The sequence below is a fragment of the Amblyomma americanum genome, chromosome 1, assembly GCF_052857255.1.
Source record: "Amblyomma americanum isolate KBUSLIRL-KWMA chromosome 1, ASM5285725v1, whole genome shotgun sequence".
NCBI classification, from domain to species: Eukaryota; Metazoa; Arthropoda; class Arachnida; order Ixodida; family Ixodidae; genus Amblyomma; species Amblyomma americanum.
The window spans coordinates 44,505,880-44,530,282 of record NC_135497.1 but is presented as its reverse complement, the minus strand read 5'-3'; the positions used below and the strand labels follow the sequence as shown (position 1 = coordinate 44,530,282).

At 48.5% G+C, this 24,403-nt stretch overlaps 1 protein-coding gene across 1 annotated transcript in view; it reads left to right on the top strand.

The window, feature by feature from the left end:
• Positions 1–2,301: 2,301 nt before the first annotated feature.
• Positions 2,302–24,403, top strand: part of LOC144129423 (uncharacterized) — a 30,762-nt gene continuing 8,660 nt past the window's right edge. The window contains exons 1-16 of the mRNA XM_077663611.1: positions 2,302–2,329; positions 2,851–3,253; positions 4,130–4,387; positions 5,492–5,785; positions 6,677–6,811; positions 8,834–9,133; positions 9,875–10,081; positions 10,741–10,902; positions 15,412–15,598; positions 17,057–17,193; positions 17,492–17,612; positions 18,288–18,452; positions 19,332–19,478; positions 19,870–19,991; positions 21,099–21,395; positions 22,584–22,696. Of these exons, the coding sequence (XP_077519737.1) occupies positions 2,310–2,329; positions 2,851–3,253; positions 4,130–4,387; positions 5,492–5,785; positions 6,677–6,811; positions 8,834–9,133; positions 9,875–10,081; positions 10,741–10,902; positions 15,412–15,598; positions 17,057–17,193; positions 17,492–17,612; positions 18,288–18,452; positions 19,332–19,478; positions 19,870–19,991; positions 21,099–21,395; positions 22,584–22,696 (3,068 nt within the window). The 5' untranslated portion in view covers positions 2,302–2,309. The remainder of the gene's footprint in view (positions 2,330–2,850; positions 3,254–4,129; positions 4,388–5,491; positions 5,786–6,676; positions 6,812–8,833; positions 9,134–9,874; positions 10,082–10,740; positions 10,903–15,411; positions 15,599–17,056; positions 17,194–17,491; positions 17,613–18,287; positions 18,453–19,331; positions 19,479–19,869; positions 19,992–21,098; positions 21,396–22,583; positions 22,697–24,403) is intronic.

The following is a 24,403-nucleotide window of genomic DNA, read 5'->3' as shown; positions in this document are numbered from 1 at the left end:
TTGTATATCCTGGATTAGCTAAGCAAATCCTCGGCCAAATTTTTTGTGCTGCAAAGAGTGTGAACAAATGCTAATCTGAGCCTTCATGAATCCTTGCCCTTTTGAAACTATAGCAATGGAAGCAGCGCCAGGCAGGAGAGGTAGTCGAACCGCAAGGCTTGTTAGAATTTAGCGGCGCCCTGCTCGATGACAAGATCTCCGGTTCGTTGCTCGGGCTCATGCCAATGCAGACGAAAGTGGGAAAATGGTCTCAAGCTATGATTTCGGCGCTCACTGACTATGCGCTACGTAGCTGTTGTTCCGAACCACTCCATTGCGATGAAGAGCCGTAATCAACTAAGTCCTTGCGATTCTCAACGCGCTCGTCCTTCATCGGAAGGACGGTGCTGGCCCATAATAGACCTATTGCCCCTTGACGTATTTCTGGCCTACAAGCTTTTCATTCATCCGAAGCTTTCCGCGGCGGTGTGGCGCCGTTGTCGGCCCTGGGCAACCATTGGCGAGTGGGGCTGCTCGTGTTTTTAATTCATTCTAAGCATACCGATGCGATGCCGAGGTGCCCATGTGTTCGTTATTCACCCGAAGCACTTCGCTGCGGTGCAGGCCCGTAATCGACCTAGGCATGATGTTGCCCTGTACGGTAATCTTTCATCGAAAGCACTCCGCTAAGGTGCCGGCCTGTAATCGACCTATACCACCTAAACATGCTGCCTCGCGTGTTTGTCATCCTTCGGAAGCGTTCCGCTACGGTGCCTTGCTTAGGCCACCTAGACATAGCAGTGCCCCACGTGGCAGTCGTTCATCCGAAGCACTACGCTCCGATGCCGTTTCGCAGTCTACGTAGGCCTTAGACCTTGGTAGGTCACCTCCCTGATCGGTGGAGACTACTTGGAAGAAAAGAACCCTCATCCGACGCGCCGATTGCCCAACTTTCTGGTGCAAGAATCCCGATACCCTCTGGTTTTTGCAGAAGTCATATAGGGCGTTTTGCGAGATGTTCGTTGTTCGTCAATTGGCTAGACCCCTCTGCGATTCCGAAAGAGACTAGAAGGATGCGGTGCTTAATGTGTCAGTATGTGCTTTCGGTGTGTTAACAATATAATAATCGGTCTTTGAGGAAAGGAAATGGCGCAGTATGTCTCATATATCGTTCGACACCTGAACCGCGCCGTAAGGGATGGGATAAGGGAGGGAGTGAAAGAAGAAAACAGGAAAGAGGTGCCGTAGTGGAGGGCTCCGGAATAATTTCGACCACCTGGGGATCTTGAACGTGCACTGACATCGCACAGCACATGGGCGCGTTAGCGTTTTTCCTCCATAAAAACGCAGCCGCCGCCACCTGGGGATCTTTAACGTGCACTGACATCGCACAGCACACGGGCGCGTTAGCGTTTTTCCTCCATAAAAACGCAGCGGCGGCAGTGCCCGTTAAAGATCCCCAGGTGGTCGAAATTATTCCGGAGCCCTCCACTACGGCACCTCTTCTTCCTTTCTTCTTTCACTCCCTCCTTTATCCCTTCCCTTACGGCGCGGTTCAGGTGTCAAACGATATATGAGACAGATACTACGCCATTTCCTTTCCCCCAAAAACCAATTATTATTATTATTTTTAACGTGCACTGACATCGCACAGCAGACGGGCGCCTTGGCGTTTTGCCTCCACAAAAACGCAGCCGCCGCGGTCGGGTTCGAACCCAGGAACTCCGGATCAGTAGCCGAGTGCGCTAACCACTGAGCCACAGCGGCGGGTGTGTGTTAACTGCAATCACAGTTTTTATGCAAGAATGAAGTCGTGGTGCCCAACATCAGGGATGCTGTCACTCATGCCCATAATGCAGCTGCTGTATTCAGCCCTAATTACTTATGCAAAGCCTCTTCGCAGCTCGCACCAAAGGCCAAGACAGCGAGCAGCTCCAGGCCCACCCGTCCGTCTTCTGGTGTGACCGCTCAAGCAGAAGACATAGTTGAACTCAACTCAGAAGCCAGTCGGCGAGTTTGAAATGGCACAATAGTCACCTGCCACTATGGAGCCTCCTGCAAAGCCGTTTCTTCCGGGGCCGATGGCACCGACGACCGCGTTTTGCGCTCGCGACCGGGAGGACAACTGCCGGGAGATGGCGCTGCGCGTCCATTGTCTGGACTCCGGCTGGGGCACGCCGACAGCGTCTCAGCTTCGGCGGCTTCTCGGTCTGCAGTGCGCCGTGGGCCAAGTGGTGGCCGGAGACTGTGGCGAGGTCGCAGTCTACGAGAGCCCCACTTGGACGGCAAACGTGACGCTGCAACTGCAGCGGTCACCCAAGGACTCGTTCATGCATATCGTACTTAAGTGGTGAGTGCGCGACAAGTACTTCTGGCTTTCCCCTTAGCCAGTCTTCGGTCGGCCTCAACAATCATATTGTTAGGCCTCTACTGTCGCGTAAGTTGAGAAACTCCTCATATGCGCTGACATGGGTTCAAAATTCGGAGGTTTGCAGATTTGTGCGCACTGGAACTAAGGTGACTGCAGTGCCTTTTGAGCAATGCAGATGAATTGTGAAGCACTGCTCAGAATATGGTGATCGAGAGGAAGAGGTTGTAGAGCTTCATAAACAACTTACTGCGGAAATTATTATCGGCCTCTCTGTCTATTCAGTCTCAGAAATCAGGGGGGGGGGCGTGTTTATGCAGACATTTCAATTCAAAATTTCTTGCCTGGTGCAATTAATGAACTATCGGCTTCTGCGGGCTCATAGCCGCCATATTGAGGTGGCTAGGGTGGTGAGAGTACCGCCATTTGTGTTCGAACATATGGCTTCTTAAGATTGTACCAGCTCTTGGTTCCGCGCGTCAATTTTACATTCACTTCCGCAGGTGCGACCAATGCCAGAACGCCTCTAATAACGGCGCGGCTGCGGGCAAGTCCGGCCCGCCAGAATGGTGGCTCGCATCCGAGGAGCTCGAGGAGTTCTGCGACCCGTACAGCACCCAGATAGCCACGGAGCACAAGGACGTACCCGTAAACGCGTTCGCCCTCGGCTGCTTCCTCGGGTACAACACTTTTGTGGCGCACTTTGACAGCACCTACACCATGCCGCCTCCTCCATCGCCACTCTCGTCTGCCAAGTCTTCGTCCTCCCTCTCCGGCAAATCAATGTCTGTGAGGCGGGGAAAGAAGGGAAGAGCGGTCAAGTCTAGCTCCCCTTCAGATGGAACAAGCTCATCTGCGAAGACGTCTTGTCCCAACAGTGAGCTGACCTCATCTGAAGGCTTTAAGGTGAGATGATGTTCCTGTAGGGTGTTTTCTGACGGCGTCCGTCCAGAAGTTTGAGTTATGGCAGTGGTGGTTGCATGGTGGAAGGTCATGGGAATAAACTGCATTGCAGTCTGTGAGGACATAAAGTGTCGTATTCTAAAAGCAGCGTGTTTTTCTGCTGTGCACATATTTTCATGATGCTGAGAGCCCCAGTCGCAAGAGGGATATGAGAAGGGTAGTCAGGACTTGTCAATGCATCATTTTTCTGGAAAGCAGTGGCAGCTCATAGGCACATTAAATCTAACCCTTTTTTCCTGGACAGGTTTTGGGTACGTGATGGCAAAGCAGAGCTTCGGGCCTGGTGGTCACGCACTTTGGCACATGGGCCCCTTATCAATTCATCTGGTTCCTTACATGTCTAGTTTGCTTGCTTGGCGCGCAGCCTAAATTGTTGTGGGGATTGAATTCTGTGGAGAGCGGATCCAGAAAGATTTAGAAACACTAGTGAGAGGTGAAGGGAGAGTGCTTTACACTGCGTGGATGATTTCAAACAACCAATTTTATGTACTCCTTCCTGTATCAATGACCTGCAATTCGTCGTCCAATTTTTCTTACGGTGCAGCGATTTGGGGTGACGCGGCTAGGTTGCATGACATCGCAAATGATGAGGAAATGTATCCTCAGTCTTAAAAGAGGACTCTGAAGGGGTTTGATATACTGTGCTTACAGTACATAAAGCTCTTCAAGGGCCTGGAACGTATTAGCCACGCTGCATGAATTGGCAAGTGCAAAACTGTACCAACATGGATAGGCGTACTTAAAAAGTACGGCAGTTTCGCAGTCGGAGCGGAATAATTCGGTTTAGGCCCTTCTTCTGAATGCCTTCTCTTCCACCAGGTGACGCAGTGCAATGCGCACTTTGAGCACTGTTACAATGGGTTGTACCTGTACTTCGTGGATGTCCGCAAGCGTAGCTCCACGCTGTTCCGGCTGCTGGTGCGGTACTCGACCATCTGCCGCATCATTCTGCGCAAGACGTCGCCGACATCCACTATTGTCTACCTGCAGCTGTTGCACCCGCCGCTGCTTTACAAGGTGTGCGCTGGCAACAGCGCCACCAGCCAGTGCAACCGCGAGGGCGACTACCTGCCACAGGTGAGCAGCGCTATATCGTTAATTGCTTTCAATGGACTAAAAGAAAAAACCTGCCGACAAACACACTCCTGTACTCTTACGGTTTCCCCTTCCGCTACAGTTTCCTTTAGTCGTAGAGTTCTACATCACTGCGTAGAAGGGCAGCTGTGGGGCAACACGCAAAATTGCAGGACTGCAAGGAAAGCTGTATAGAAAACTGGACCACTGACTGCTGTGGTGAAGGGGATGTTAATGGGCGTAAAACGTATTTTAGGCGTCACCGGACTTCTGCTGCTTAAAAGAGCGCGGTGTAAAGCTTCACGACCACTACCAAGAGTGGACATACATCCTTTCGCTTCTGCGTCCTCTGCTCCTTGTGTACTTTCACTCTAACCGCCTAGCCTTTGTTTTCCAGTTACTGGTATCTGAATTTTTTTTTTCAACCGTGTCCCGCTCCCCTTCTTTCTCGAGAGGCAGTAACGGACATCGGGGAATGGGAATCCACACAAAAATTCCAAAACGACTACGCCGGTATGCCAATAGTTTAATTTGACGGGGCAAGAGCCCATATATCCTTATCCCATTCACAGGGCATAGTGATAGTGTGGCAGTACAGTCGTGACCTCACTGTTTTTTGCTACACAAACATAAAGTTATGACAGTGGTGGCTCTAGAAGCTCCTTCTTAATACAGCCATTAGTGTAGATGATGGGCGCTGAACTTAGGTCAGTCATCATCATCAGCAGCAGCAGTAGTGTAACTGTGACAGCATAGGACAGAGGATTTTGCTCTTATCCCAAATTAACCCTGTCTTTTGCAGCTGCGATCACCTTATCTCTGCAAACTCCCTAATTTCATACGCCCATATTAGTCTCTGCCTCGCACTGCTACACTTGCCTTCTCTTAGAATCCACTCTGTTACCTTAAGTGACCATCCGTCATCGTGCATTCGCATTACGTGCTCTGCCAATAGACTGCAATGCTATTCTTGATTTCTTGATTTCAACAAGAACATCAGTAACCTGAGTTTGTTCCTTGATCCATGAAATAATAATAAATTGATTCGTGTCAGCCTCAAAATAAGCCGCACTACAGCTTGCTCACCCACCACCTTTCCTGTCGCAGTTCGACCTGTCCGACACCACCCCGTGGGACCGGGCCGTCGAGTTCGGTGAAGGACCCTTCAAGTGCGGTTCCGACGTTTTGGGCAGAAGTCGCATGATGCGCCTGACGCTCAGTGGACCACGCCACTGGGCACCTCTCTGCAACCTGATCCTGCGCACGCGCAAAAACGCGCAGGTTTTTTACGCGCCGGTGCGCGAGCTGCATGCGCGCGAGTTCAAGGCAGTGGCCAGGCCCAGCGTGCAGGACTTCGGCGTCGTTTACGCCTTGCTCAGCGTCTGGTCCGAGAGCTTTCAGGTAGGGATTTAACTCATTGCGTGGATTTCTTGTAAGCTCAACCCCAAGAACAAAGGTCAAAAGCTGACGAATTAGAAATGTTCCAGGACGTCGGCGTGAAACCTTCGATCCTCTTGAACATTTCTTGTTCTTGTCACTTTCAAACTTCTCGTTTTCTGTAGAATAAGGTAAAAGACATACAAAACAGACAGTACAAGACACCCTTTGCGTGTCTCTATATCCGTTGGAATTGGATCAAGTACATCACATAATTTCCATGTACAGGACCTCCAAGATTAATGTCAAGTACGTTCTAAACGTAGCTGCCTCATGTGCTCAGTGGTTACGGTGCTCGGCTACTGACCCGGAGGACCCGGGTTCCAATTCCGGTCGCGGCTGCCACGCTTTAGTGGGGGCGAAACGCAAAAGCGCCCGTGCGGTGTGCGCTGTTGTTGGTCGTTAAAGATCCCCAGGTGGTCGGAATTACTCTGGAGTCGCCTACTTCAACGTCCCTGATAGGCTAAGTCGCTTCGGGACGTTCCCCCCATACCACACTATACCATTTTAAATGCAGAATCAATAAGGATTATCACGAGTGAATGCATATTGCTTCCAAAGTAAGGGTTACTCCGATGGGTCGGATCTACGCTATTGACGGATGAAGATGGCCTTCGTTCGGGGATTTGCTGCGTTGGCGGTTTTGGCATATCGCGCTGTGCCATGACCTGGCGTAAATATAAAACTGCGTCACTATTCCATGCGCGCATTTTTGCGGACCTACGGTGTCATTTTGGGTTTCAATAGGGAGCTTCCCGAAGCGAAGTAGAATTAAGCGGGCGCACGACTCGAACGGCGCTTGAAAACTGCACTGTCGAACGCGGACGAGCAACACCTGGATTACCGCCTTTGCAGGTCACCGATGAGCTGGCGATGGACGCTCAGAGCTGCCGGGAAACGCTCCTCGAGTTGTCTGCGCGCGCCGAGGAGTGTCCCCGTGCCCTGGAAGAAGCCCTCTTCGAGATCTATTTCTCGCTTAGCCAGGGAAAGGTGAGAGCCCGGTTTTTCAGGCTGGCTTTAACAACAAAAGCTTAAGGGCCCTCTTGACGTCCGCAGCCCGCTCGCCTCGCACCTGGCCTGGCGTTCAGTAAGATTTGTTTTCTGAACTATGTTAAGTAAGCTTTTATTGCAGAATTCTGTACTGAAGGCAGCAGCAGAACAGTGGTTTTCTTAGAGCGAAAGCTCGACTCTTCCCACAACTCGCAAGGTCAAGTTTACTGCGCGTCTCACCTTGAACCGGCGCAACGAAGGCGTAGCAAGGAACGTCATAATACGTAACTCGCTGTGGATTCGCCACAGCTGCGCTCGCTCCGGGCCTCTTCGCTGCTCTGCCACGTGTCTAGCAAAAGGTTGCAAAAAACAGTTGCTTCGCTGGCGCTTGGTCTCTGTCTTGCCATGGATAACGCGCACCAGACCGACTCCAGGGCCAAACCATATGTACCCTTGCTTAACAATTTCTTTCGCTCGTATCACTAGGTTAAACAAGCGCTAAACCTCTGTTAGCTTTTTTTTTAAATTGAAGAGTGTAACTTCAGATGTGTTTTATGTAGCAGAGCATGTTCAGTTCGTGCCCATGACAACACTATACGCGCTCGTGTGCAGTAGTGGAACCTGTTTTTTTTATAGTGACGGTAAAATTAGGCCAGTGGCAACGTTAGGAAGCCAGTGTAACGAAATATAAAATTAAATTGAAAGAAATTATATTCAAGTTTGCAATATCCTCTTTCTTGGGAACGCGCGACCGACCAGAAGCGATGGACCTCCTCCACCATGCGGTTTACTGGGAAGCACAAAAAACGGACTAGGGACGGATTAGGCGACACAGAAACACGTTCACGAGCGCTTGTGTCCCCTATTCCGTCCCTCGTCCGTTTTTTGCGCTTCCCAGTAAACCACATGCATAAACAAATAGCACGGCAGGTTGTTCTCCTGAACTCCTCCTCGAGTTTCCGCAAGATGAACACCTGAGAGGCACCTGCTTCTTTCCCGATGAAGTTGTTACAAGTGTAGTGCATTGTTGGCATCAGCATTCGGCCTCATTCCTTCACGGCGGCTTGCAGGCTATATAGGGCAATGGTAGCGGAAGTGGGGACTACCAGAGACTGCATCGAAAAGTGGCATGCTGCTTTCTTAGCAAAGTTTCACTTGAGCCTTCCAAAGATGTTGTGTCTGCATTATTGTCGGCACTTTGCATGCCGTGACCAAGCTTGCTCACGAGAATTTTCGTTAGAAAATTCAAAGTCTGGTTTCCTGTGTCTTCCCAGCATATCGCAAAAAAATGTGGATAACGCTTGCTTTCATGCATGGGAGCCACCGTTGTCGGAAATTTTTTATTGTGTGCCTGATCGTCGGATAAATAGCATAGGAATGTGTGCACGCTGATATTAATATAGCTGCTCTTTGAACGGTTGCGAACAAATGAGGGGATAGGTCGTTCTATCTCTTTCACTGTGCTAGCGTACGGTGCATACGGACGTTCAGGGAGCGCTTATTCAAAAGGTCTAAGCGTAACACCACGCGGGCGCCTGGGAGACCTCTGATGTTCGTGCAGAGCTGCATGACATGGTGTAGACTGCGCTGCTTTAAGGTGGATACAAGTGCGCGATATTACAGAACTGAACGAGGAGCTCAGTTTGATACACAAGGAACTCGGTATTAAGACATGTGATCGGTTAAAGAATGCATGCAGAAATGCAGTATGCTAACTGTGTGATAATAGGGGCACACAAATAAGTGAACGGTGTGTAGCTTAGCAATTTTGTGGAGCTTGATCTCAAGGTGTCATTTTAAGCGGAAAGTGAGGAAAAAAATTCACTTTACACATAAGAAGTGCCGGTGAACCCTGAACATAATCGTGTTTTTAAATTTTTTTCATTTCTTCTCGGACTACAGTTCCTTTCAATGCTTTATGTACATCAACACTATTGCCTCTTTTTCCTACCGATCTTTGTGCAACGCTTCTATATATCCAGCATATCAAGAACAGTGTCCTTGTGGCGCGGTACCGCGCAGGTGTTCTGGTTCCGCAGTGCCCTGGAGCACCTGTACTTCCGGTATCGGGCGCACCGGCAGCGCATCGACGTTTTCACGGGCTCGGTGATCGCCCAGGAGCTACCATCCCACATGGTCAAGGTGCACAAGGTGATCCTGACGCCCACTCGGCGCGTCTACATGCCCCCTCAACTTGTGTGCAAGAGCCGCCTGCTTCAGCACTGCGACCCAGATTACGCCCTGCGCATCGTCGTGCGGGACGACGACTGCAAGCTCATCTCCTTTTCGCTGGGTGCCTGCAAGGACGACTTTCTCAGCGCGGTACGCTGTTGGGGGGTTCATGATCGCCCTGTGAACAAGTAGCCGTAGCGTGCTTAATTTTTGGAAAAATGCAGTATCTGAAGTCTCAAGGAAAAAAAAATGGCTGGCGGTTTAGCATTGCTAAGCACAAAAGACTGGGCGAAAGCACTGTTTTTTCACATGTACACCACCGCCACGTAGCTCAGAGCGCTGTTGAGGTGTCCTCTTACTCGGGGATCCAGTTATGTTCCTCCCTTTACTCAAAATTGGCATTCTAAACATGCCACCAGTTTTGAGAGAAGGAAAGGCATGTAACTGCCTCAAATTGTAGGTGAACAGCGCCGCCTATTCACAGTGCGACTGGCGTGTCCACTCACCTAGTGAGCCGGTAATACACTTGCTACTGAAAGGCTTCACACGCACAGACACCGCTGATACCCGAGGATTGCGGCTACTTCCTTTCGCACTGAAGGGCACAGGGAATCAGAATGCCATGCGACAAATCTATATTGGCAGTAGTGCTACATTTCAGTCTCACATTGATGAGCTTCTATTTGCCTATTTTAATTTGATTTCACCGTCGCTTTTTCGTTCCGCTGCTGTATGGATTCATGTAGCTGGAGTGCAGAGGAGGGCACAAAACTGCATGAAGATATTTGATAGGAACACTGAGGAAAGTTATGCATGGGATGGGCTCCTTGAAATGACAATGTAAACCGTCAATTTAGTTCCTCTCTTTTACCTTGGGCTTGTTTTCTGTAGGTGATCAAGCCTCCGCTGTCGTCCGGCCTGAAGATTGGTGGCCGCCGGTTCATGTTCCTGGGTTGCTCGACGAGCCAGTTACGCAGCCATGGCGTCTGGTTCTACGCGCACGACAATCAGGGCCGCACCGCGGAGCAGATACGCGATGGTATCGGCGACCTCTCTACCATCGTCAGCGTGCCCAAGTTCATGGCACGGCTTGGACAGGTCAGAGGCCAGTCACGTTCTTGTTGAGAGAGGTGACGGGAAAAGCGACTAAATCGCACGAAAGTATGTGAGGGAATCTCTTCTTCACGTTTAGTAACAGAGCTTTTGTTTTCAAGAAGGTTGAGCCAAGTGTCTCTGCCATTCACCATCATTCATCACACTTTCATGGCCAGGTGCATTGCGTCAATCCATATATGTTTGGATCGCATTGTAGCTATGTGAGCCCTTCATTGATCAGCGGTCCGCAGGGATCAGGCGCCATGTGCAGTGACTCATATCTGACTGTGAAATTATCCACATCATAAGTTATGCCTTGCGCGTTTTCGAATCGAATGTGGGAGTGTTAAAATGCTCCAGAGGGGGAATGGAAAGTAAGACTAGCGTTCATAAATAATTACGACACTGCACGGACTGTGTCCGGAGATCTATCCAGGCAAATCAGCCTCCTTTCGGAGTACCAATGCCCATTATGGAGGTGTTGTTTCCATTACACACTTTCTACTGCTGAGAAGCCACTCTTTATTGTTCTCTATATTTGCGAAAGGTTTCACAAATTTCACAACTCCCAGCTGCACAAACATGAATTCTGTATCACCATTATTATAGCCAGCCAGCTATGGCAAAATGGCCCATTCGGAGACCTCTTTTCCTGCATGCAGGCTTTTTCGCAGTCGTTGGGTCTGTTAACGGTCCCGAGCCAAAACACGTCTGTGGAACCGGACATCCGCCACGCAGCCCCTGGCCGCAGCAGCGATGGTTCCCATCGCGAGTACATCTTCAGCGATGGCATAGGGCGAATATCGCACGGCCTGCTGCGCAAGGTATGTATATTATCGTCCTTATCGACAACCAGTCTAAACTTACAACCTTTGCTAATGTGTCGCTCAGGTCACCAAGACAAGCGTGGCTGTGCCGGCGGCGATTTTGCCCGCACGCCAATTAAGTTGCTCCCGCGCGGGTAGCGACGAAATTCGCAGGTGCCAACACGCTCCCGCGCAATTACTATGCCTCGACATGAATCGACTAGAGAAATTGGCAGCATGCCAAGTAGCGGCAGGGCTTTCTGAAAAATTCATTGTTGTGACACCGCTGCCAACGCTCATACATTCGCTTTGGACACCCGGTAACTGTCCTGTGTGAGAGACAGAGATAGGGAGCGAGAGAAAACACTACCTCGGGTCAAATCCGCACTTCAAAGTAGTCATCCTCCGCAGTGTGTCTGTCCGTCGGCCGGGATCCCGAAGGTCACGGAAGCAGACAGAGCTTGACCGATGGTTTCACTTTGCACTTAACGGGAGGGGGGGGGCACAGTCCTGCGAGTTTTTTTTTGTTAATAGCAGAAGCCTTTTTTCATGCCTTGCGCCTCCCACAGCCATCTCATCCGATCCAACTTCTTGACAGGAACAATATACCAAAACTCTGCCGCCCATGATAATGCTTCGCTTCTTTTGGACAGGAGGGGCCATCGCATGTCTAAATAATTTCGTGCGGGTCCTTGAAACACCTGAAAACCCTGGAATTTGATAGGACTGTTTTCAAGGCCTTGAAGGTCATGGAAGTTTTGAAGATGCTTGAAAACCCTTGAATTTTTAAAATTTTTATTTTTAATAAACATTAAGTGATTGTATATAATAAAATATCAACCCACCTGAAATCCCGCTGCGATTTTGTTAAAAATAGAGTGTAAGTTTCGTACAGTCAAGTAAGCGCGTGCCTAGCGGACGCTCGTGAACGTCTAGCCACAGTGACGCTGGCTTGTTTACCGTTTCCTCTCAACCATTTCCTGCGTACTTTTTGGCTGCGTTCCAATACTCTAGACGTCTAACAAGACGTCTAGTGTGACGTCTAGGAAGCAGTCTACATGTCCATGTATTGGAACTTGTCTACTGCTCACGCCGCCTCGCGGCATAATAATGTAACTAAAGCTTATGAACAGTTTTTTCACTATTTTTCACAAAGTGAGCAATAACGATAATTAAAACGTGTTTTCAACAAGTTTACACATTTCTTCTGCAATGACTTTGCGCGTAAACCGGACTGATGGATGTGCCTATCGGTCAGTCTACTTGTAGCAGACGGGGCCGCTCTCCGAAGACGACGCTAAAGAGATATGCGATTATTCTTTTATTATTGATGCTCAACTGTACATGCTCCTCGAACGTGCTCGTTCAGACGGTCCTGTAAACATAAGAAAGAATACGAAAGACTGTAATCAATATGCGCGAAATGCGATACGGCTAATGTACACTGCAAAAGGAAAACACATACGTGACATTAAACCTGCTGTCTGCCCTACGTGGCACTCGGAGACAGCGAGAGACCTAAATACAGCAGCGATCTTTAATCCTGCAAAGACTAAAATCAATTCGCAACATGCCGGTGTATTTGTTCTGAGAGTGTAGAGATAAAAAAGAATGCACGCGAAAGAGTTGATGCAACTAATACAGCAACAGAAGAACACATTTGTTAACCGTCACGCCAGCCGTCTTAACGCCCGTCGAGGAAACCAACGACAGCGACCAGTATTCTCTAAAATAAAGGTGCTAATTAAGATCCGGCATCGTCAGATGCCGGATCACGTAAACAGACCTACAGCGTCCGCTGCTGTAGCAAAGCTCTCAACTGCACGATTTTCTCCTGCGTGATTCACTTCTAGGAATCGCACGTCCACAAAGAATAATTAGCCACTAGTTTGCGTACCAAATAACATAATAGAATGACTCGCATTTTTCCTTTCCTATACTCCGTGTACAGTCCGACGCCCGCAAGAGCACGACTCGCTCATCCGCGTACATCAACTCCGCCATCTTTAGACAGCAAGTTAGCCTGCATCGATGTGGACTTCGGCGAAGCAGTCTTATGAGACTGCTTCGCCGAGAAATGGAAAGCGTCCCAAGATGGCGGCTGTCCGGCTAGACGTCTAAGTAGCCGTCTACTTGGGAGTATTGGAACGCAGCCTTTTTGAGCGCTTCTACGACAACTCCCTTGGCAGTGGTACCTTAGGAGTGCACTACTCTTCGGGGCTCGAGCGGGGGTGCTGCGCACGAAGAAGTGGCAAGCCCGGTATCCGGCCAGATCAATGCGGACATCATGTGCACAATGTGTGGGCAGGATGAGGATTCGATAGAGCATGTTATTCTGTTGTGTAGATCACTCCACCCCTGCCAACCGAATACATGTACCCTTCTGCAGGCGCTAGGTTTCGACTCAGGTCAGCCGACAGAGGGCGGAACGACCGACAGCGAGGTGAATGAGCAAGAAGCCTTTTCCAAGGCCAGAGCAGTCGAAACAACTAAACGCCGCCTTGAAAATTGGAATAGGCTCAAGTGATGGGTGGTGGTGACGACACGGCGGGGCAGACTCTGTCGTAGCGTCCCAAAAAAGTTGGCTAGGACTTCAGTGTAAGGTCCTCCGGTTAGAAGCCCCAAGATCCAATATAATCTAATCCACTTTCCAGTTGAGTAGATAAATGGCCGCCATTGTGTGTGTGGTTGCGCGGTCGAAGCGTTACATTTTGTGCGCGTTTAGCGCTTGCGTGTGCGGTTGTATCGTCACGTCTTGAGCACGTGTAACGCTTATGCGCGCGTGTGCTGTTCCATCGTAACATTTTCTGCGCGCGTAGCGCTGATATGTGTATGCGCGGTTGTATCGCGAGATTTATTGCCCGTGTAGTGCTTGGGTGTGCGTGTGCGGCGGTATCGTGACATTTTGTGCATCTGCAGCGTAGTGTGTGCCAGTCAACGTGCGTGGAAACAATACCCGGAAAATGCAAATTTCAGAGGTCATGGCTGCACAACGACGACTAACGAGAGTGGCTTGCGTCGGACATGTCAAATCCGCACAAGGCAAAATGCAAAGTTTGCTGTAAGTGTTTCGACATCACTGCCATGGGGGAGTCGGCACTAGAAAGCCATCTAAAAAGTGCAAAGCATAGAGAGCACATGCAAGCCGCCGGGAGTAGCTGTATGGTAAGGAGCTTCGTGATGATATCTGAATGTCAAGCTAATGAACCACAGACAGCGCCATCGCAGTCGTCAAACTTGATGGATGCGTGCAAGAAGCATGGACTTGTGATGGACGCAGGGCATTTCACAGCGGATTAGCTGTGATGCTGTACACGTAGCAGGTGGCATTTTCAATGTTCCCATCACTAAGGAATTGAGAGCATCTGTGACTTCTCCAAAGAGCCAATACCGTGCCTTTTTGAAAACACATAAAAAGCAGGAGCGCGAAGATGCGAAACAGCGGAAAAAACGGTGCATTGATGAAGAGATTGAAACTCTCAGAAGGAGGAAAAAGAAACTAGAAGCCGTAGTTGCAGGATTGAAAGCTTCAGCAGAATTGTATGCAGAAAAAGCAGAGGCAACCAGTGGCCTGACTTGCATCATGAAGTCGGACATCCTAAGGAAGACTGCCAAGAGCAAGCAGTAGGAGGTCTTGGACATAGACAAAAAATTGAGGAGAAGCGAATTGGGGCCACCTAAGGACTGATTGAGTGTTTGCTTTGCTTCATTAGCGAATAAATGTTTGCATCATCTAACAAACTGAAAGTGGTCATCCGTGTAACAAACAATGATGAGAAGTGGTTGAAAAAGAAAATATGCTGTTGCCATCGTTTTATCCGAAGACAAGTTTCTTTGTTAAAATATTGGCTCCAATGACAATCCCCTTTTTCAGTGAATTCTCATCATTTCACACCTCTTTCTACCGCTGAACATCTGTCTTATTTGGATTTCTAACTGCGAATGTGGTCCTTGAAAATCACGCAGAGGGCTTCGAAAGTCCTTGAAAACCCTGGAATTTTTGTCATATACACCAGCATGAACCCTGTCTATTGTGAGCAGTGGACGTGTCATCAATGTCCAAATGCTGCCCAAGTCCAATGTCTAGTCATCCACCATACATGAGATACGTTTCTGCTCCATGAACTACAGAAACCTGTGATGCATAGGACGGTATTTTTGCAGCGATATCTGTATACGAGACTTCCTCTGCAGCAGGCAGTGTCGCCATCGGTGGTGACTACTATGTCCTGACTAAAACTCGCCTCTTTGCCGTTTAGAAAGTCCAGGGCCGGTGCTCTCGGCAATGTGTCCTTTGTGGTTATGATGACCCAGCGGATCTGGCCATTGTGACCCTAATTACGTGAAACACGAGCACAACGCCAGGAGAAAGCTTGTACTGGTACGGAACTGGTTATCTTGTAATCCCGCAGCTCCCGCATAAGACAAGGTCCTGGCGGTTTTTCCTATTTTTGTTAAAATATAATGTATGGAGTGACCTAAGTACATAGCCGTTCGTAGAAGCCTTCATTGTCCGCCCTTCCGCAGGTCCACCACGCCTTGGAGCTAGAGGAGGGTGAGGAGCCGTGCGCTGTACAAATCCGCTACGGTGGCTGCAAGGGAATGCTGTTGCTGGACCCGACGCTGAGCGGCTGCCGCATCGTCTTCCGCGAGAGCATGCGCAAGTTCCACTCGGACCACTCCGACCTATACGTGCTGAAGACGAGCAAGCCGCGTGCGTTGTCTTCATGTCCTATGACCGCGACCATCGACAGAAAGCGCTTAGAGAAGCAGTTGGACACAGAGACACATAATTCTCCCGTGCTCTCTCCCGCAGTCCACTATAGTCGGATGCAACTGAAGAGCGAATCGACTTTTTCCTGTCAGTTAAAGGACTCCCTTCCAGCCATTGGCGACGGCCGGCTCTCATGACCCTGCTAGCTAGACAACGCAAGGAGCGGCGTGACAATGCAGGGAGGGGACTGTCCCCGACCAAAGAGGGAGTGGACAATCTCTTTTCATCTGGCGCTTCCCGCATGTCACGCTAGCAGGGTCATGGAAATCTGCTGATGCCATTGGCTGGAAGGGGGTCCTTTTATGGGAGAAAGCCGCTTCGTTCTTCAATTGTATCCGACTGCAGTTACGCTGTGTCCTAGTGGGCTTGCGCTGGGCTCCTTATGAGCATCTTAGCGAATTTTCAGGGATCCATAGTTCGGGGTGCTGTTCCACGCTTACAATGAATTGTCGTGCAGAGTATCCCACAATTTCTGTTGAAGTGTAGTGCCGTTTTTTCACGTGGCCACGAACAGTCATCGAGAAAAGTTTACGTGAAGCAGGATTGTAGACGAAATTTTCCTCTGGGTCAGATAAACCTGATAACTGAAAGGCCAGAATACGGGAGGGGTACTTATTCTCTACCCACTGGAATGAATACCAAATGAATGGATAGCGACGAAAGATTGCTTATTTGTGCGAAAATTTAAATGTACATTTGCCTCTCAGTGTTGCACTTACACAGCGGACTTAGAGCTTGAAATTTTCGCAGTCGTGCACTGTTCTGTACATTGCTCCTCGCTACCACAAGTAGACAGAAAGCATAGTCATCGAGCCACAGTATGATACAAAGCATGAAAGGGCACGCCTTCCTTCTGCGGTGCATGTCGCTGATTCATTAGTGAGGATAATACGTGACATGCATTGCAAATTGTAGGAATAGATTACGGCAACAGAGTTACATTTTGAGCGTGCTGCCGCGACAGTATATTTACGCCCATGATAATTTACCGTGCTCCTCGCAGGCGTTCTTTACCTGAACCGACACATGATCACCATCTTGGAGCAGAGCAACGAAAGACTGCTTATTTGCGCGAAAATTTCAATGTACATTTGCCTCTGAGTGTTGCAGTTACACAGCGGACTTAGAGCTTGAAATTTTGGCATTTGTGCACTGTTCTGTACTTGGCTCCTCGCTACCACAAGTAGACAAAAGGCATAGTCATTGAGCCACAGTATGTTACAAAGCGTGAAAGGGCACGCCTTCCCTCTGCGGTGGACGTCGCTGATTCATTAGTGAGGATAATCCGTGACATGCATTGCAAATTGTAGGAATAGATTACTGCAACAGAGTTACATTTTGAGCGTGCTGCCGCGACAGTATATTTACGCCCGTGATGATTTACCGTGCTCCTCACAGGTGTTCTTTACCTGAACCGACCCATGATCACCATCTTGGAGCAGAGCGGCATAAAGGCCGAGGTGTTCCTGATGCTGCAGAACAAAATCCTCGATTCCTTCATCGACAGCATGATGGATCCCCATGAGGCCGCGCATGTGAGAAATTTTTTCCATCTTCGCAGCTTTTGTGCCATGTGTGGTGCCAGTGCACTGTTCTACGTATAACTGAAGCTCATGTACGACAGCCGATCCCATACTAGACGAATAACTGAACCCTATATACGACAGCTGATCCTATTTTAGTCGAATTACTGAAACCCATGTTCGACATCCGATCCCATTTTAGTCGCATTGAAGGATGGATTCAGGGTTTTGGAGACAGGGTCAACGACCTATGAAGTGGGAAGGTGCTTGTAAACTGATAACGAAACTGTGCGCCTTACTAATTGTGCAGGTTCTCCGTTCCTACTGCGCCTTGCGTCTCCCGTACAAGGAGCTGGCCGGCGTGGGCATCGACCTGACAGTCGAGCCCTTCTTTCGGGCTCTAGTTCGCGCCGTCAACAAGAAGGTCCTGAGTGAGTGCAACACATGAGCTTAACCGCTTTTGTTCATTTTGTCGTCGGGGAAGAAGTGTAGAGAAGCAGCACCCTGGCCCTGACTTCGTCCTTTTGCCGATTAATTACGCTAAGTTCCGGGATCTTTCAAAGTTATCTCAAATTTCCAATTTCTTCACCGGATTCTCCTTGTCAGTTTTGTGCGATGTTTAGCGCAAAAATAAGGTTCTTATTATGAGGCTAATGTTAATGTTACGGAAAATAGATTAAATGCTATAGGTGACACCATCGAGAACCTGTCGCTTGCATTAACCAGCCTATTGTGGTTATCGTTACAGTCGTTTCCTTTGCATCTAGCATAACCATACATTTCTGGAAGGTAGTATCTGGTCTTAAATGCCTTCAATCAGTGTCACAGTGAACAGCAGAGATGTTTTGGACCCGCGTACGAGCCTTGTAATAGCCCACAAACGCATATACGGCAGCGAAATGACGGGCTTAACATTCAGCGAATTGACAAAGATTATGGCCAAGTCAAAGATTGCCCATAAAGATCAATGTTTCCTGAGGCAAAGAACTTCAGCTCGTAAGGCATTGAATGGCCCTCAGGGAGCTTGTCTGAACTTCTCTACAACAGCATGTGTGAACGACGAACCCTTGCCTCTTCACGCCGGATAATGTATACACCTTTTGCAGAGGAACTGAGGACCAAGGCTCGTATTCTGGTTCCTCCGAACTACGGGCGCACCATGTTCGGCGTGCTGGACGAGACCGGCACGCTCGAGTACGGACAGGTGTTTGTCCAGTACTCGAACGACATGCTGCGGTACAAGGTCAACGACCCTGCGACCATCCTCGAAGGTACCACAGCAACCTATTTTCGTGCTAGCAAGCATAGCGCAGCATTGTCTCGGTGCGTTTAGGCAGCACCTTTCATATTTTATTCGAAAGGATCCATTAATGTGAACGTGGTTGAAATGGTAGGGGAATAAAGTGCCCGAGTACATGCTTCGAAGGCATATGCAAACGTGCTGCGTGTTCGAGGGCTGTTGTCGCAGAAATATAGATTCTTGTAGTCGGATCTAAAAGTAGAATTCTCCGACGGTGCTACCACGTTATTGTAGTCTGTATACATGAACGCACGTCTAGTTTTCTCGTGTGCTGATTCTGACCGAAATTATCTTGTTTTGGCCTCGCTTACGAGCTCCTTCTCTGGTTACGGCATTCTCATATCTGAAGCCGAAGCTAGGAATTACTAATGCTCAGTTGTCCAAGAAATGTCCCGGATATATCTTGTGAGATATCCGTGGTTTGCACGGATCGATGCTTCTATGTTGGCAGCACCGGATACGCAATAGATATATACAGTGGTGAGGTACCCGTGCTTTGTGCGCAGCTAATCGCGGTAATCTTGAGGAACCGGCATCTGGAGCCGAAACAGCATACTATACTCGCCGCCAGCTTAAATGCCTATCTCTCTTTCTCGTGAGAGCGCGGTAAGACTGCGCATGGGAAAGCCTTGCGCGTCGCCCTCGTAGCTTCACTGCATAGCCACAAAAAGCTGTCCGCGAGTATATCCATTTTATTCATTGGCTTGGAATGAAAGGAATATTCTATTTTCGTTACATCGCACAGAGGAGCCGAAAGGTTGACGCATGAGATTGTTTTTTTTTCACCTGAATTTTCAGCCGCACTTTGCATTAAAGTCACTGAGTATTCCATGCACGGTGGGATACGCAGGCGACGTGATCGTGACCAAGAACCCGTGCATGAACCCGGGCGACATCCGGAAGCTGGAGGCGGTGAATGTGCCGCAGTTGCATCACGTGCGCGACTGCATTGTCTTCCCTCAAAAGGGGGAGCGGCCACACCCCGACGAGATGGCCGGTACGCACCCTTCCTGGCACGCTCCCTGTTGACACTGTGCTATGCGGAGACGGATGTAACCGTCGCTCTCTGCGCTTGTGACGGATAGCGTGCCTTAGTTTACGTGCGCGTTAGGTCAGGGCTCTGCCAAGGCCAGGACTCTGCGGGCTTTGACTGATGTATGTTGTGAGCACAGTCACAGCGTGAGAAAAAACGTACTGTGAGGTTCCATTACCTGAGGTATAAAATATTTCTCAGTTTCTCATTTCGGCGTCGCAACTATTCCTCCACTCACTGATCTCCGTTTAATTGGGTCATTAAGCAAGGACCTTCGCCATCACTGCTTTGACAGACGGCCGGACGCAGCTTGTTTCCAATGGTACCCCTTAATGTGGTCTCTACCTGTGCTTAGGTTCTGACCTGGATGGTGACGAGTACTCAGTGCTGTGGTACGAGGACCTTATCTTCAATAACAACTGCAATCCTATGCACTACCACAGCGACCCGCCAAAGGAACGAAAGGCGTCCATTGGGGTGAGCAATATTGCTTATTTTGTGGTCTCTTAGTCTGCTTAGTCTTAGTCTGGGGGTGGGGTTGGGGAAGGGCTACATAATTCTGGATAAACTATTTTAGGTGCTATTAGTCCAGTTGTACCGACTGCAGTGTTGTCTATAATGAAATATATTCGAAATTTTTCAGCTACATCAACGGTCAGCGGTGGAATACGACGAAATCTGGATTGTCGCTGTATTTTTAACATTGATCACAAATGGGTTGTAATGGAGTAATAATTTGCTAGATGCGGCCTTTTGGTTCGAAAAGAGGCTGTAGTTGAGTTTTGGTTCCATTGTACAATAGACTGTAACAGCGGTGAACCTATTGTCTACGTTCCGAAATTTTACTTCCGTGTAGAAAGCAGAAATAAAGGACTCCTGGCAGCTCATTTTTCGCTCGCAAGAGGCAATGCTCTTTGCTCAATGGTGACATTACCTTGCAAACCTTGCGTCTTCTTGACCATTTTAGATTGAGAGCGGTGGCTTGACCATCGGACTGTGTCCATAGTTGAATAAGACGAGCTGTCGGGCTTATTGTATCATGTTGGTTAACCAGTATGTGTGTCTTGTTGAGTATTGAGGTTTACTAATATGTGTGTCCTGGATGTTAACCAATATGACTGTGCGCAGCTAAGTCGACACAACCAAACCGATCCAAGCAGATGATTATTCGCTAAGGAAATCATCCAAAACTTTCTTATGAACAAACTTGTCTGAGTTCCGGCGAGATGCAAGTGAAGACATCAAGAGAGTGTGCAGCATGGCTCACTTTAAATAATGACACCTTTGTGTAAGAAAACAAGCACATGTAACGCATTGCCGCGGCTTTGCTAGTATATACGTAGTTGACTGGGAGGGGACGGCTGCTAAAAGTCTACATTTCTCGCCGGCTCAAAAGTAAAGTGAGCAGCACAGGCCTAAAAGGTTCCCGCTTGTGCTCGTTCCCTTAAAGGTGCCACCAAATATTTTGCACACGTGTAAAGACCCTGACCTTCAGTTTTCAGACGAATGTAAATGGACGGGGCATGAAATCTGTATATCCTCCATCTCACGAGAGAACTTGCCATTCGTTTACGGTGGCCACAGGTCCAGGACATGGTGGACTTCTTTTGCCAGTACATCAAGGGTGACAAGATCGGCCTGATTGCCAACGCGCACCTCGTCTGGGCTGATATACTGGACAGCGGCATCAACTCGCACCGCTGCCGCGAACTGGCACGCAAATGTGCCGTCAATCTTGACTTCGCCAAGTGCGGTGACCTCAAGGGCTTTCAGAACTCTGAGAAGCCACCCATGTACCCGGACTTCATGGAGAAGCTGGACACGAAGAACACCTACTGTTCGCGCAAGGTTCTCGGGCAGCTCTACCGAAATTGCAAAAAGGTATACTTCCGCGTTTGCCAACTTGTGGCTCAGGCGACTGCAGTTACTCTTATGGCGAAAACGGCGGAATTAAGCAAAAACCTCTGCTTGCGAGGATAGTGCAGTTCATAATGCACACGTCTCTTCCGAAACTCGTGCTTGCTCCTGGCTTGTGTTGTTTGGCGCTGCCTTTACTCCCTGACTACTCACTCAGGTTTTAGATCTCAGGGCCTCATCTGTGACTGTTCCAAGATGTTTAGGTTTCTCGTTTTCAAATGAGCGACAGGACTTCTGAAAGTGTCGATGTTTGCTTCAAAGCTGGAATCTGCAAGATCCCAGGTTGAAAACACATGAGCAACGTTGCATCAACCTGTAGCTTAGGGCCACTGGAGCTCTTGCATGAACCTGTCGGTCTTTACGCAGGTTCAATTTATAACATCATCAACTATGACAGAGCCGTGAAGCTTCTGACATGAAGGTTATATGTTTTCATGAATGATCGCATGTCGATCATTGCATAAGCAACTAATTTGTTGCGGCCGTGCTTATTACATGATATTTAGCAATATATTTGACGGTCGGAACTGAATACGTTGCTCTATGTACATAGCACATAGTATATTCGAGATATACCCCATGGCTGCTTCTGGCGATGTACTTTGTACATTTTGTTCATCGACAGTGACGAGTAGAACTGTAGCGTTTGTTTGTATTCGAGATGCTCAAGAAGTCCGTTGAACTCTGGCGGCCTGTTTGGGTTTTTCGTTCTGTGTGTCATTGCTGGAGCACCAACCATCAGGGTGCAATTAATGAGCTTGTATACTACATGCCAGTGTTGCTAGGTAGAAGCGTTTTGACTTGTTTAACATGCCCTCGGTTGCTCTCTACCGACTACCGTTCAGTATTATCACGGGGAAAATCTTGTCACTTGTCGCATCTAGCAGTAGTTATGAGGTCTCAGGACCAGTGCTCCTCGACTATCGGGGACCAAAGTAACTGGCCTGTCCCTCGCGCCGAGGATCGACACCGCCAGTGCGCAGTCATGCGCGCTCGCATGCAATGTGGCATGGTGGTGAACTTGAAAAAGAAGGCCAGTTAATTTTTGTCCCCGATTGTACGTTCACGGATGCTGTTTGCATTGTTTAGTCTTGATGTGCTGAATGCGCGCAACACACTGTTGTGTCATCCTTGTGTGGTTCCGATGAACAGGTTGAACTGAGCACCGAGGGCCTTGAAGTGGTGGAAGAGAGCCTTCCGGACCCCCGACTGCTGCTCGAGGGAAGAGAACAGTTCCTGAAAGAAGCCACGTCCGCCTATAAGCGGTACGCTTTAATGCCTCTGAACATTACACTATACGAAGTGTGTTGCACTAAAGGAGATGGCTGAAATTGCACCCTTTATCTTATTAGGCCAATGTGCTCTGACTACTGTGGGGTAAAAATGCGGTCATAAAACCATGGAAATCACTTGTCGTATTAGGCCTCTCTCAGTTAGTTGAAGCACAGACTGCTTTGGAGCCATGGGTTGTGAATAATCTGTTTTTGCACTAGCGAGGCCTGTAAGGAATTAAAATAGCACGTGGGGAAATATTACCCCTATTTAGTGCTCACAGTTCTATTTCATTGACAAGGTTTTGTTATTTAACAGTCTCTACGGTAATGCCAAGTCTCTATAATAGAAGGCACCAGCAGCTTCATACTGACCTTACCACAACTGCTTCAACGAAGGGTGCTGAATATTTTCATAATGACAACTTTATATACCATGGAGAGTACACAGCTTCTTGCAACATGTTGAAGGTCTTAGGCATTCAACAATTAGCGCCCTCTTTTATCCCCCGGCAGGAAACACGGCGTAACTCAATGGGAATATATTAAGCTTGTAATATTGTGAAAACTGGAGAGTCCTGAGAGATTCTGCTCGAACATAGTTATTATCGTGGCCGACTCTTTCTTCTGGCTGCAAACTCTGACCTGCAAAAATGCTTCCTGCGCTCATGCCAACTATTTGCGACAGCCGTAGAAAAATAATGGGATGCACCGAACGACCAAAATTTCCTTGCTCATTTTTATTTTTTATCTCCACATGGTTGCAGCCGTCCGAACTAGGACCGTTTGTTAAAAATTCCCGTGCTTGCTCGCATCACTTGTACAGTTAAGTGACAGTACCTTATCGTTTTCGGTTGCTTCCATTTTCCATTACTTGCACCACCTGCACAGTTCATTGACAGTACACCATCATATTTCGTTTGTGTCAGCTTCATAGTTCAGTGCTAGTACCTCATCCTTTTTAGTGGCCTGCTTCACCTTCACAGTTCTTCTTTACCTCAGTAAACATGGCACATACCCACGCGGGGGGGGGGGGGGGATTGGCCAAGGTGTAGTGGCATAAACAAAGAAATTTCCACGGGAGATTACGACAAAATTTTAGCACCAAGCATGTATTTTGAAAAATGTATGAATCAAATTGACGGAAGAATATTTAAAGTTAAATAACACAGTATTTTGGTGAGAAAAAGAAGAGCTCGAATAATATTAAAAGAATTAGCAAATCAACCTACCAGTTGCAATTATCTATTCATGGAGAATCCCAAAAATTGAACCCAATGCAAATCTTTTGGCGCTCGCACCAAACGATAATAACTTTGGCAGAGATAATGGGAGCCCTAACCTGGAGAGAGGGACCTCCAGGTAAATCTTTCTCTGAAGTGTGAACTTTGTACAGTAGAGGAGAAAATGGTCTAAACAGATTCAACCTCCCCGCATTAGTCACATGGGTTTTTCGGTGTCAACCCACACCTGCATAGATATAAATTCAAATTGGGAATCCTGCACCGCAACTGCGTCATATTTACTTACACAGCCTGGTTTTACATGAACGGACTTTCTAATTATATGCTAAGTGCTGATAATTAGTGTTATTTAGTAGGGGATCACGTAACCTGGCTGATATGTGTTGGAACCACTGAAACCTGGAAATCGCCAGCAGGCTGACATTCGGGGCATATAAGTGTCAATGAGCCGTCAGGA